Source organism: Carassius carassius, chromosome 18, assembly GCF_963082965.1.
Source record: "Carassius carassius chromosome 18, fCarCar2.1, whole genome shotgun sequence".
NCBI classification, from domain to species: domain Eukaryota; kingdom Metazoa; phylum Chordata; class Actinopteri; order Cypriniformes; family Cyprinidae; genus Carassius; species Carassius carassius.
Genome location: NC_081772.1, coordinates 10,840,181 through 10,855,221, shown reverse-complemented (window position 1 = coordinate 10,855,221; position 15,041 = coordinate 10,840,181). Strand labels below are relative to the sequence as shown.

Here is a 15,041-nt window from a genome sequence, read left to right as displayed (position 1 = left end):
AACAAAGCTGTTCCATTCCATTCTTTTTGCAACTGCAGTATATATAATATGATAATAATAAAATAACTATTATTTTTACTTTTGTGTTTAAGGGTCAATAAATAAATAAGGTTCAGTACATACATTTTAACTTTTAGGTGAATTATACATTTAACAAAGTGCTTTGAATATAATCATTTGTACACCCCCCCCCCCTCCCCCCTCCCCCGCCTTTTTTATGAAAGATAGGATGGATTTGGTATCTAGAATCTAGACATGTAAATGATCTCTGTTTGGATACGTGCAGGTAGTGTTGTCAAAAGACCCGGTACTTCGGTACCAAGTCGGTACTAAAAAAATGTAAATGTGACGGTACCAGGTTTCTTTAAGTACCGGTAGTACCGAGGACCCGTTCAAACCCGGTTCAGCGCTATGATTTTCGCGAAGCAGAAAACGAGGACGGAATCTCAAAATCCAACTTACATTTTAATATGGACAGTCATAGAATTTGTCAAAGTTAGCATAAATTAATCAAATCAAGTCTCCATATGGACCAGTATCTGTAAATGTTAAGCTGCAAAAGTTGAATCCGTGTTCTGCGCGTCTCTGTGTGAATTAATGAATGGCAGAGACGTGCAGGTTTGTTTACTACATAGACTGAAGCGCATGGCGCTTGCATTAATTTCAGCATCTGAGCTTCAGAGTTCTCTCTCCATCAAGCGATCTTTTTAGTTTCTCACACATGCAAAAGAGAGAGAGAGCGAGAGTCTTACCACGCTGAATCGACACGCTATATGTAAACTATTCTTTGTTGTCTTTTCCTGTAATGGAGTTCATTTAGAATTATTCATATTCATTTTTGAACAAGCACCGGTTTCTCCGGTAGTGGGCGGAGCTAATGCGCAAATGGCAATTTCATTGGCTGGCGCTGATCTCTTACCATCCCTATTTTGATTTCAGCAAATCAGTTTGACCGAACGCAGACAACGTGATTAATATTCATGAACCCAGCAGCTCATCAATTCATAGTGCATTGGATATACATTAGTATGATAGTAGAATTAGTAGTAGTATTATCTTTTAATAATAATTAATATGAATAATAATTAATATGATCTATTACTATTTTTTTACAGAAACCATCAATGACCAAAAATATCTTAAGCATCACCACCAGTTTTAAGTTCAGTTAAAATGACAAATATGCATTCATTAGGCCTAAAAGTTAATTTTTACATAAAGGCATTGTGCTAGAAATATTACTATTATTTAGTAAAATGTATGTGATACTGCTACTACTGTTGAAAAAATGTATAAAACTTTATTTTTTAAAGAAATAAATCACAATATTTCTTACATGTTTTAATTTTAATAGAAAATCCCCTTTATTTACCAGAAATAAAATGTGTTTAAATTTCATAAATTAAAAGACAAATTAAATTTGGGTGAAACTTGTTTACTGTTTTTCATAATTATATAACTTGTAGAAAAACTTGAAACACAATTGTAAATAAGTATAAAGAATGGCATTGGTTTTATTTTTAGTGCTAAAAAGTTTTTTTTTTTTTAATTAGCATATTTTTGTGTTTTGCTTTGGTACCGAAATTGGTACCGAGAACCGTGGATTTTCACTGGTATCGGTACCGAATACTGAAATTTTGGTACCGTGACAACACTACGTGCAGGTATTTGGATATTCAAATCATCCCTTAAATGTCCCCCTTTTCCAATTGGCATTTGTTGATTTTCATTACACACATGTCCTTTCCCAACCCCTGTCATTAGATAGCTCTGATTGCCATGTCCTAATTACAATTACAGATTTTGTTTAGTTGCTCCTTCATGCATATTGAAATGTAAATTTTCTCTGCTACGAAGAACAAGGTCACATCTCGTGGATGCAGGGCAGACGGCCAGGCGCCTGAGTAGAAAGGAAGCACAGAAGCAGAGCATAATGAGATATTAAATAATCAACTAGAAGGTAAATGATGCTCTAAATAAATAATTCTGATTTAATTACTGGCAAAATCATTTATTTCTACTAATCCATTGGCTCCATCTGTAGAAACATGGCCAGTAGCAGAAACACAAAACAAATGCTTTAGTGCAAACGACCAACTGTTAATGCAAGTTTGGAGAGTTTGACAGGAAAGGTCAGGAGCTATAAAGCTGAAAACATTTTTTTTTTCTCTTCAGCGAGAAGGACTCACTGCTTTCCAAACTGACATCATCAGACCAAGGAACTGATGATCCACTGCCTGATATTTACATGAAATATTTCTTTGGTGACTCAGTGTATTGGCCTTGCCCTTTACATGTGGATTTCAACAAATCATGTTCCATCAACTCATCACTGAGCTGAGCAGATCGCAGATGAATATTATCATTGTTCTGACTTGAATCGAAATGGTGTTAAAAAGGTACCAAGTTGAAACAATCAGAGGTTTATAAGGAGAACTAAACTGGATTTGTTTGAGACATTTATTAGGCTGTCTCTATGATTCTATGAGCAGAACGGTCTATTCTGTGATATGCCTGTGAAACAATCAATATTTAATCCACAGAAATTCTAATAAACGCTACACAAATTTTTCCGAAGTTTTCTAGAGGTTGCCAAACTATTACTAGATTTTTTTTTCCAGTACAGTGGTTGGTCAATTTACATGTCAGTGGAAAAACAGAATAAGCTGAATTGTGTGCCATATTTTGTGTACTCAAATAGTGTGGCAGAAAAATATGCCTATGGGAATTTGTGTATATGTGTATGTATGTGTGCATCCAGTACTATATTCAGTCAGTGTCCAGTGTCCTTTGGCAGTCAGTAAGAATTTAAATGAGCACCCAAACTACATGACATGAAGAGATGCACACAAGCAAACAGCACCACAGGCCCTGCTCAAATCTTCAGAAAACACCAAAAAACTATTTCTATAATAAAATAAATAAAGTCATTTTACTGCAAAAAATCTGGGAAATGATAATATCCCTAATCTAATAATAGAAGCAGAAATAGCTGGATTGTTAAAATCCACAAACAACCATCCCTTTACAATCCCAGAACAAAAACTACCACTAAACGTTGCCATGGCAACTACCATCCCCATCCTATTTCATCTGTCCTCCCTCGTTTTCTGTACGCTGAACAGAGTCTGTCTGAAAATCAGCAGTCATCATTGCACTTGTCAAAAATCAAATAAAAGCACATATGGAATCAGAATTCAATATGCCATAAAAGAAAAGCAAAACTGTGACCAGACAAGAATGCACACACCTACACACAAACCTTAATGTGGACATTAATGGTATAATAGGGATTAAAGATGAATAAATGTGTCCTGTGCAAACCTTTTCAAAGAGCGTCATAAATCACATCCCTCCCTTTGGTGAAATGTGTTTATGCAAATGTAACCATGGAAACATATAGGGAAGTCTCGAATTCCAAAACAGGTGGGAAGAATGTTCAGCAATAACGGATAGAGAAAAAAGGCCACTGCACTCTAACCTGTAAATGTCACATTAACAGTACAGAAATTAATTAAACCTAATGGTTTTAACAAATAGCAAGAGCAGAAAAAATGATGCCCTGTTGCAATTATTCTCAAGCACTTCATTGTATTTATATACACAGATCCAACCCTTTTTCTTTTTTCATTTCTTTTTTTGCATATATGTGTGCTGCATTAATTAAGAACTTGAGCATCAACACTTAAATCTCCCAGTTGGGACATTCTTTGACATGTTATATGATGCCTGGAGATTCGTTGTTAACACATGACATGTATTTGTTTTTGCCATATGGTGTAGTTCTACAGCCATATTACATGCAGCTGTCGTAAACAGTACATGCAGCTATAACCTATTGGATATTTAGTATGGTGGGTTATTTTAGTGTATTGAATAGGGGTATAAAGATATACCAATTACAGAAAAAACACTGCCGCATGCCTACAGGAAGACAGAGCAAACACAATTGACACAATTAAGTATCAATTTGCCAGTATTTCTGTTAATGTAAAATCCATATTGGTAATCCAACAATTATGTTCTGTCCATGGCTGAGCACACTGACTGAAGTTCAGCTCAAATAAAAACTGACAGAGCTGTCTAATGGAAGTAAAGCATTGTGGGAGGTCTGTGGGTGAATAGAGAGGAATCTGAAGCCCGTTTAACGAAGTCTGATTTCAGAGTTATGAGTTCAATTTACATAACATGGAAATGCTGACAGTTACAGAATCAACCTGTATACAATGAATACGATATTGTTATCAAATAATTTAAAGGCTGCCTATATATGCAAGGTGAACAATGATGTTTCGCTATGCATCTCTGAACCTCTTCTATTACTGTACACAATATTGAAGGCACCACAATATAGCTCAAAAGCAAAAACAATCTCTGGAGGATCCAGTACGTATCCAGGCCAGATGGTGGATCAGCACCTAGAAAGGACCTCTACTGCCCTGAAAGACAGCGGAGACCAGGACAACTAGAGCCCCAGATACAGATCCCCTGTAAAGACCTTGTCTCAGAGGACCACCAGGACAAGACCACAGGAAACAGATGATTCTTCTGCACAATCTGACTTTGCTGCAGCCTGGAATTGAACTACTGGTTTCGTCTGGTCAGAGGAGAACTGGCCCCCAACTGAGCCTGGTTTCTCCCAAGGTTTTTTTCTCCATTCTGTCACCGATGGAGTTTCGGTTCCTTGCAGCTGTCGCCTCTGGCTTGCTTAGTTGGGGTCACTTCATCTACAGAGATATCGTTGAATTGATTGCAAATAAATGCACAGACACTATTTAACTGAACAGAGATGACATAACTGAATCCATGATGAACTGCCTTTAACTATCATTTTGCATTATTGACACACTGTTTTCCTAATGAATGTTGTTCAGTTGCTTTGACGCAATGTATTTTGTTTAAAGCGCTATATAAATGAAGGTGACTTGACTTGACTTGAGGAAAACAGGCTCTCCATCCATCAAATTTTTTGAGGTGTGCTAGTGGCATTTAAACACGACCAATTCTCAATAATAGCCTATGCATTCAGAAAATTGCTAGAATGAATTTTCATTAGGGGTGCACCGAAATTTCGGCCGCCGAAAATTTTCGACCGAAATGGCATTATCGGTTTCGGGCCGAAATAAAAAAAACAGCCGAAAACGTAAACCGAAAATGAATGTTACCCGCCCCTCCCATCCGTGCGCAAGCGCTTAGGTTTCACTCACGGTCAAGCTGTTATCACGCGTCTGCCTATCAAAGATTAAGCATGTCAAAGGGCTGTCACAATCAAAAAAAGCTTGTCACACAATCGATCGGGCCAACCAACACAAGTTTCGAAAACAAAAATAGGGAATCGATTTTAACGGCCTTCTCTCGGAGCGCGTCCATCTCGTCACTATACGCTCGCAGCGAACGCGCGTCACACAGCAACTGCAGGTTCTGACACACACACACACACAGAGCCTATTAGTGCATAATATCAATGTAGCCTTCAGTAATGTTTTTCATTGATGTTATGGCAGTCCACATTGCTGACTTGTGCGCGTCTCAAGCGCCCTCTTTACGTTCGCCCTAATGCCTGTTTAGTTGTCGGTGGATTTGCCTATATTTGGCGTTGAAAAACGGATCAACGCCAAATATAGGCAATTTACTAACGATTCAATGAACACTTTGCCTATGTCTCAAAAATCGAACAGGATTTTTTTTTCACAAAAGTGACAGCCCTATACGAGAGGACAACAAAGTTGCAATATATAGCATTTGTTCTGCAAAAATCTCCAAAATTGTGGATTTTTTTTGCACAATTTTTAAAAAACTATTTTATTTGATGGAACATAAAACTTGAAGAATAATTATTATTTATATTTATTGTAAAAAATATTTTATGTTTTGTTATGTAACTGTTAATAAAAGTTTGATTATTATATTGTGATTTTTCAATTCAGATCCATTAAATCCAAGCAATATATATATACGTTTTTAAAAGAAGCCATTTTCGGCTTCAGTTTTGGTTTTCGGCCAAGTGCATCCTAAATTTTCGGTTTCGGTTTCGGCGCAGAATTTTCATTTCGGTGCATCACTAATTTTCATTTCATGCTGAAATACAGTAACTACTTAGGTCATATATAGTTCAGTATAGGTAATGGCTCAATGGAGCCCTCATCAGTTCAGAACTGGCAAAAGTGCACTTAGTTGCTACAAAGGCATGACAGGGCTCTACACTTACTTTTATACTAATTAAAAAAATTAGTATAATTATTATAATTGTGCAGCTTGTCAGTGAACAATGGCTCTGTGTAGTAAAGGCTGCTCCATGTGAAAGTACGGACGTGATGGAGATTTACTCCTGATTACAAAATTGTTCTTAGTCAACCTTCACTGAATAATAATCAATGATCTCTGAAAAAGTAAACTGTTAATGTTCAACACATTCTTTTATTTGTCAAAATAAATGAATTGCAACAGTTCTATCATACCTAAATTTAACTTCGTTTAAAACTCTTTTCTCTTTTGAAACCCCATGTGCAAGATTGTGATAAAGGGCAGAAGTCAACATCACATAAATATAAGAATGTAAAATGAGTTATTTTATGCATTTACATTTTGGTAATTTCATGACGTAACTGAAGGCAGAACTACAACGCTGTATGCTCATAGTTTTCTTCTGCGCTGTATTTATGAAGTGAGAGTGTGTGCTGCATATTCGCGTAGAGTTGAAAAGCGTGCACCGTGAGCACAGCAAAATGGCTGACAGGACAGGAAAGTTTTTCTAAGTTTTAGTAACAGCCTAACAGCATTTTATCAGAATGCAGTTCACTGTTGTTCTAATGAAACTCATTTTGCACCTGTACAAATTCTGCACTCGTTTGACTTGCAGAGTTTGACTAGGTGTCTGAAAAGTCTCCCGTTTATTGTGCAGAGAAATGGCAGTTATCACTGGAACCAACCGAGGCCCTTAGCAAGATTTTTTCTCAGAATCTCAGCCTAAAACTCCTGTAGTGTAAGCCCAGCTTAAGAGCCTCTAGCAGAGAGTTTCAGTATTTGTTTGTGTGCAGTAGACATCTTCATTCAGCAAACCACAGAAGATTTTTTTCTCAAGAAAAAAGTAAATCATTTGCATTGCAACATGCATTTCAGACACAAAATATCTACAACAGTTCCACTTCACAACCCACTTCACAATGGCCATATACAATAGCTAAACACTCATGAGGTTGATATTAACTTGAAAAGCCATCAAGCTAACCCTTTAAATCAGACATGTGCGATCCAACCTCGAGAGTAACACAAATACATAATCAAAGTTTAAGTTTATTCTACTGAAACCTCACAGGAGCAGTATGCAGATCTACCATAGCAATGAAGCTTTGACATGAAACATCAGCACTACATTCTTCTTATCTCAAAATCACATAAGAACTGAAAACATTACAATTATTTCCCTAATTTAACACTGTAATATATTGTCTCATAAATCAACAATGAATTGAACACTCCACACAACTGTGCTGTTCATTCTGTTCAAGCATATGTTCACTGACTGTCTGAGCCCTGAGGGACCATATGCTGTGAACTTATTTCAAAGTAAACAGACACATACAAGGAAATAGGGGTGGGCGATATGGTAAAAAGTATCGTATCAAATTTTTTTTTATCAATTTTTTTTTTTTTTCAGGAAAATCATGTTTCACAATTTTATCACAACTCTTTGTCATGTTGATTTTACTATTTTGCAAGTTGTCTGAGCAGTACAGAAATTTTTTTTTGCCTAGTTTAAAAACAAAGCCTTACAAGTTAACAAAATATAAAGTAAAAAAGAATGGTTTGGCAGATATTAGGCCAAAATATGCAAAGATAAAAATCTTTGTCATTATTTTATCTTTGGAACCCTCATGTTGTTCCAAACCCGTAAGACCTCCGTTTATTTTTGGAACACAGTTTAAGATATTTTAGATTTAGTCCGAGAGCTCTCAGTCCCTCCATTGAAACTGTGTGTACGTTATACTGTCCATGTCCAGAAAGGTAAGAAAAGCATCATCAAAGTAGTCCATGTGACATCAGAGGGTCAGTTAGAAATTTTTGAAGCATCGAAAATACATTTTGGTCCAAAAATAGCAAAAACTACGACTTTATTCAGCATTGTCTTCTCTTCCGTGTCTATTGTAAGACAGTTCAAAACAAAGCAGTTTGTCATATCCGGTTCGCGAACGAATCATTCGATGTAACCGGATCTTCTTGAAACAGTTCACCAAATCGAACTGAATCGTTTTAAACGGTTCGCGTCTCCAAACGCATTAATTCACAAATGACTTAACCTGTTAATTTTTTTCATGTGGCTGACACTTCCTCTGAGTTCAAACAAACCAATATCCCGGAGTAATTCATTTACTCAAACAGTACACTGACTGAACTGCTGTGAAGAGAGAACTGAAGATGAACACCGAGCCAAGCCAGATAATGACTCGTTCACGAGACAAGAACCGTTTCTGTCAGACGTGTCCGATTTGAGAACCGAGGAGCTGATGGTACTGCGCATGTGTGATTCAGCGTGAAGCAGACCGACACACAGGGCGTCTGAACTGAACTGATTCTTTTGGTGATTGATTCTGAACTAATTCTATGCTAATGTTATGAGTGCGGGTAAACCGAAGGCTTGCAGTCATTGCCAATGACGCCATTACGTTGAGCGCAAAAGAACCGGTGAACCGTTTTCTTCAACCGGTTTATTGAATCGAACTGTCAGAAAGAACTACTGGTGATCCGAAAACCGATGCAACCGGTTCTTGACTCGTGAACGAGTCATTATCTGGCTCGGCTCGGTGTTCATCTTCAGTTCTCTCTTCACAGCAGTTAAGTCAGTGTACTGTTTGAGTACATGAATTACTCCGGGATATTGGTTTGTTTTAACTCAGAGAGAGTGTCAGCCACATTAAAAAAAGTTAACAGCTTAAGTCATTTGTGGATTAATGCGTATTGGAGACGCGAACCGTTTAAAACGATTCAGTTCGATTTGGTGAACTGTTTCAAAAAGATCCGGTTACATCGAATGATTCATTCGCGAACCGGATATGACAAACTGCTTTGTTTTGAACGGTCTTACAACAGACACGGAAGAGAAGACAATGCTGAATAAAGTCGTAGTTTTTGCTATTTTTGGACCAAAATGTATTTTCAATGCTTCAAAAAATTCTAACTGACCCTCTGATGTCACATGGACTACTTTGATGATGTTTTTCTTACCTCTCTGGACATGGACAGTAGACTGTACACACAGCTTCAATGGAGGGACTGAGAGCTCTCGGACTAAATCTAAAATAGCTTAAACTGTGTTCCGAAGATAAATGAAGGTCTTACTGGTTTGGAACGACATGAGGGTGAGTTATTAATGACATAATTTTCATTTTTGGGTGAACTATCCCTTTAAGTTGTTGTACATCTAATCCCAGTACAAATCCCCCTCATTAAATCTCTATAATAAAGAGTAATGAAACATGATGCAGGGTTGCAATATTTACACACCCTCCAAACTTCTCTGAGGCTCTTTCTCCCTTTCATTCTGCATCCACCTTAAACTTCCAGCCTCAGTATGCAGAAAAAAGGGGGGTTTGGGGATCAGGTTTGAATTATCCATTGTTGAATGGTGGATATATGCAGTGTGAGGGAATTTCCTGCACAGGCCAATCAATTCTAACTGACCTAATGATCCCAGAAAGCCATTAGAAACGTAGGGCATGTATAAAATCGGTCTGTAGGCTACTGATCATATTTTGGAAACCAGATTATGGCACTGTTACAGTCATCAAACCTCCATATCCCTGCATCCAAGCCAAACGACCAAATACTGTTACCCTCTTGTTATAATCACATGGTTCCTAGGTATTATCCCTATTGAGCTTGTGTTTTGAACAGAGGCTGCTATAATCCAAATGTCTGATTCAAGGGCAAGCCACGTGGTTTATACCGACGCAGGGCAAAAAGTAAACACAGTTACTCACCTTATTAGAGTATGGCTGCCTGGCAAGGTTTATCCCGTCCCTAATGAGTTTATCCCTGATCATGATCTTCAGCTTTAGTTTGGGGTAGATTTCCAGCTCCTTACGGTTCCCACGCGTCAGATTCCTGGACGCACCCATGTACCCCACGCTGCGCGCCGCTCTATCACTGCTCTGCTCAGTCCATGACTTGGAGCCCCGCAGCCTATGCTCGCATTGCTCTGCCATGGGACTCGTGTATATAGGTGAGACCGGAGGCATCGGCTCCAGGGTGAAATAAAGCCCAGTGGCCGTCTCCTTATCGTGATCTTTTAACCTTTGCACCGCGTCGTGAATCCGCTGGCGGTGGTGCGGAATGAACACCCCGATGGCATCCAAGTCCGGGTCTCCGATTTGTTTGCAAACTTCCAAGTCGTCGTATCCATTATCCACAAAAGCCTCGACATACTGACACAGCTGAAGGGTTTTTAGCCATTCGTAGACGATGTTGGCTCCGTTAGTCGTCATTTTGAACGGCGTTTAAGCGTAAAGGTGCGTTTACGTTTATGAGTAGGTGACTGACAGCGCGTACGCCCGCGGTTTACGTGAATATCCCAGTCAAAATGTCATCTTCGTTCAGCATTTCTCGCCACTTTTTGATAGTAGGGAATGTTTTGAAAAGATCAACGAGCCCATAAATATTAAACAGACGGTGCTGGGCACGTTTATTAATACTGACAATGTCGAGACCCATCAACTTGGCATTGCCGTACACTACTCAACTAACCCCTTCGCCGCGTTTAAAGAGCCATTCACCAGCAACTGTTAGCGTCAAAAGTGGCTATAGCTACCGATAACCATCCACAAAGACTACATTTGCCCTGTTCATTTCAACTGTTCGCGCAGTAGTGCCAAGAATAAACGTGAATATTACGCACCGCGTGAATTTCCAGTGGTCTTCTCCTTCCCTTGTGTCTGTCAGTATGGCTTAAAGCCAACTCTTTTCCTCTTTGAAGACAAATGAAGCCGCGTCTCTCCGGTTTGGAGACGAGCACATGTGGTTTCAGACTTATTGCCACTATTCGCTGAGCGGCGAAATCGCGTTGGCGGCGCAAAAAGATTGGTTTTCCTCAGCGAGGCGACGGTTTGGTGAGCAGACACGGTTTGAATCTGGGCACGCGCTGTCAAAACTGAGAGTTTGTCAAAGTTTGATGTAAATTAAACTCTTGCATAGCGCTTCTTCAAACAGATAGGCAGAATTTATTTCCGTATCGTTTTAATCCAAAACTTTGTGACTTTAATTTTCGTTGGAGCCGAAGAAGGTAAAGGTGCGCGCGAGCTGTGGTGTTGAAGTAACGGCAGGCAGACAGCTGTCTGTCTGTCTATCGTATGTGTTTCTTTCCGCTCACTGTGCGTGCTGCGCAGGAGTGCGGGTCTCCTCTCTGCTGCTGAAAGATGATTTCATTCAGAAGCGCTGCTTTACGCGGTGTTCACGTTATGGTACAGTCTTATTGTGCCCCCTGCCTTAAAATCGGGCAAAATATATATTTTGGGCTAGAAAAAAAACGCCAGTGTAGGCTACACATCATATTAGATTGTTTGTTACTAGAAGCCTATGTAGCATGTTACAAAATAAAATTTGAAGAAAAACGTATACGTAAAAACTGTAATAAATGAAATAAATAATATTAGGTTGGAGAAGTAAACTTGTAAAATGTAAATATGAATATTATAAATGTCCCTATCAACCTCAGTTGACCCCTATATGTTCATACAAAATGCATACTGTTGTAATTGTGTTTCATCAAACAGAAATTATTATGTCCTAGGGTATGCTTTTTATTAAGACGTTTTCATTGTGTTTCAAATAAGATCTGATTTTTAATGCCTTCGTCACAAACTCCTTACTATAACCAGAGTAACGCCTCAGTGCAGTTTGATAAACATTTTTGCTTGTATTACTACCCCTCCTTGTGGTCTTTTATAGTATAACAACATCATTTTCATATCTTCTCTCCGCTTTGAGATGCTGTGTCAATACTGATACTCAAAAGACAAATAAGTTTCCTTATTTCTTTCCCCTTTAAAGATCAGTAGAATGAAACATTTATTTATAATTGCCACAATCACATAATCGACATCACTGTAGTGAGTGTTTTCAGGCTGCAACATCCAACAGGTAAATGGATATGCTCTTCTTAAACAAGTCTTTATGAAGCATGCAAAAAAAAAACAGATATGTTTAATAAAATGGGAGACTTAAAAACTGTTCTGATTTAAAAACTAGACCGATGAGCCAGACAACAAAGGAAAGCATTTTAAATAGTTTTATTTTCCATTGCACAGTAATCTATCTACAGAAATTCTAAACTGTTTGTGGCAGCAGATAGTCATAAACATCCATGTGAAATTTGCATAAAACTGTACAAGAAATTGGCTACAATGAGAAAATACTGCAACCCACTGATAACCATTATATTCAGGACAGGAAATGAATGAGGCTCTTCTGCATGTTAAAAGTCTTACTATTTCAGGTAAGAATGTTCCGTCTGAGACAAATAAAACAGTTCACTTAAAGTCAACATGAAACATTACAAAATTAATTAATAAAATTAAAACTAACAAAGCAACAAGAACCTTTTTTTCCTCCTTAGCCATGAAAGAGTACAAAGAGCAAACAACCTGATTCACATCAAGAGCGAGTCTGAAACCTCTCTGAAACATTCATGAATGAACTAAAGGTGAAGGTGATCAACAAATTATGCTGGAGTTTGAACACTTATTAGCCTACTGACATTTACAGCATTACTGATTGGATATTTTATCGATTGACAATAATGATAAAATAGCAACCTAAAACATCATGTATTTCCTGGAATCATTTCGTGAGTACATGAGCCAGCATCTTGGAAAATAAATTTTGGTTTTAAATTGTATCAACCATGTCGGGGCCAAAAATGTATTTTCGATCACACATCATCAAATGTATGGCATTACTTTTAATGAACCACACTTGTATGCAAGAATTTTAAGGAAACGAAAATCACCCTGTTGTGTCATTAACAAACAGACCACGTGACAGAAAACAAAGATATGAAGACAAGCAACATGAGCTCAAAGTAAGTCCTCCTCAAAGCATATATAAAAATAAATTTTTAATAATCGATGATTAAAAATTTGACTAGGATATCTTTTCAGGGAAATACAGTACTGCAGAGAAAAATACACATTGTACAAATATAATTTAATTAAGTTAATCAGGAGAGATGACAAACGAGCGAGATATTGAAAACAAACCCGTTCTTCAGAAACACTAGAACACCATGGCATGAAAACACATCTACAGAGAATATAGAGTCCAACACAGAGAAACATTTAGAGTCTGAGAGAGATTGGCTTCGTTTTGTTTTGTAATTCTTTTTTCCCCCATTTTTTTCTTGTTTGAAGTACGGCAGACGAAACGCATGAAAGGCAGACTAGCACAGCCAAAAACATTAGAAAAGTCCTCAACACTGTTACTGGTGGAATATGCAGTGGTACTTCAGACACAAACAGCTGTCGAACAGTCAATGGAATACAGAACTCAATGAAAGAAAATCTTTGGCGTTTGAAAAGATATGGCAACTGTCTTAGGGTCAGTATGAACAGGTCCACTTGCAATTTATGCTCACAGATTGTCAAACTACTTCTTTTACAGAATGGAAAAAAACTTTGGGCAGAGAGGCAAGTGAGAATCAGTACCTGGAACGACAATGGATCATGTGATCAATGCAACATATATAGCAGCATTTCTTGCAAACCTTCTTGCAAATAAATGTAATGGCACTAAAATGTGGTTTCAAGGGAGAAATGGGACAAGAAAGACATTTTTATGTGTGTGTGTGTGTGTATTTAATGTTTCTGAATTCTAGTTATATGGTTTTGTAACACTCATTGTAGGTGTTTTCACAGATGAAGATCTTGAAGTATGCTCTGTGCCATTGCATTACACATGAAGCACTAGTGTGGAACCAGATAGAAACATGTTATACTGAGATTCAGAACTACAATGAATATTGTTTCCAAGTCAGTGAAAGCGTTCCACCCTACTTCACACTTATAATCAAGTCTCAAGTCACCAAAGATTAGAGTTGGGAAACCGGTCCAAATTTCCAGGTATGAAAAGAGCCGTTTCCAACAGTACAGTAAGTGCTTTTTGTTTAACAAATGAACTTTGGACCAAAATATTTACTAAAGTACAGCTAAAGCGTCTATGTTAAAGCGGTTTATTCTATGCAGTATGCAGGAATGAGAAAGCTGGTCTAATGAACAAAATCAAATCCCAGAGTCAACAACGAAGAGACTGTGATGTAATTTTCAGTCACAACAAATGCTCTAGCTGTTGAGGTCTATATGGCTGTCTACCCAACAAAACATGGATAACTTTAAACCTTGTATTTGCCTACTTTCTTTCACAACTCAGTCCAGACCAGATATTTTCTGCACGGAGTTTCATAGAAAGTTTAAAACATCTGTATAATGTATCACAAGAAAATACCATCATTAAATCACTCACAGTTGGTTTATAAATAGTTATTTCATAATTCATTCATTTACCACATCGATCTGTCAATTCATTCTCTGGATCATGCCAACTTACTATAAACCCTCTAGATGGTACTTTAATGTAAAGCATTATTGTAGTGATATTCACAATAATTCCATAAAAATATCCCCCAAGAAGCATTTTATATTTAGACATTTACAGTTGATTTTACAGATTCTTTCTAGTTCGTTGCTTAATAGATAAATAAATAATATTAAAATGGTAAGTAAACCAAATGGGTACTTCAGGGAAATTTACAGAAATACACTGAATACATTTTTGGAGAAGGGCGATGTTCTCTCTTCTGAAAGGTCTGACTCCTCGACGTTACGACATCATTTCCTGTGAACAGAGCTCTTCCCATGCTTCACCCGGTGTCTTCATATTTCAGTTTTCCTTATGACAGTCAATAGTGAATATGGCATTTTTACAGACTTTAATGGAGATTTATATAGAATTATGTATATGTATATATATATATATATATATATATATATATATAT

General features: G+C 37.5%; 1 protein-coding gene and 1 long non-coding RNA gene across 6 annotated transcripts in view; both read right to left on the bottom strand.

Annotated features, from left to right (window-relative positions):
* The window catches only part of LOC132092358 (SAM and SH3 domain-containing protein 1-like), a 253,886-nt gene extending 243,225 nt beyond the window's left edge, over nucleotides 1-10,661 (bottom strand). For all 5 annotated transcript variants that reach the window (XM_059498548.1, XM_059498549.1, XM_059498553.1 and 2 more), the window contains exon 1: nucleotides 9,978-10,661. In XM_059498548.1, coding sequence (XP_059354531.1) covers nucleotides 9,978-10,481 — 504 coding nt within the window. In that variant the 5' untranslated portion in view covers nucleotides 10,482-10,661. The remainder of the gene's footprint in view (nucleotides 1-9,977) is intronic.
* A 1,605-nt stretch (nucleotides 10,662-12,266) lies between these two features.
* On the bottom strand, nucleotides 12,267-15,017 carry LOC132092357 (uncharacterized). The gene is made up of 2 exons (XR_009422219.1): nucleotides 14,072-15,017; nucleotides 12,267-14,038 (listed from the first exon to the last, which is right to left on the bottom strand). It is a non-coding gene; the product is annotated as an uncharacterized LOC132092357 (long non-coding RNA).
* Nucleotides 15,018-15,041: the final 24 nt, after the last annotated feature.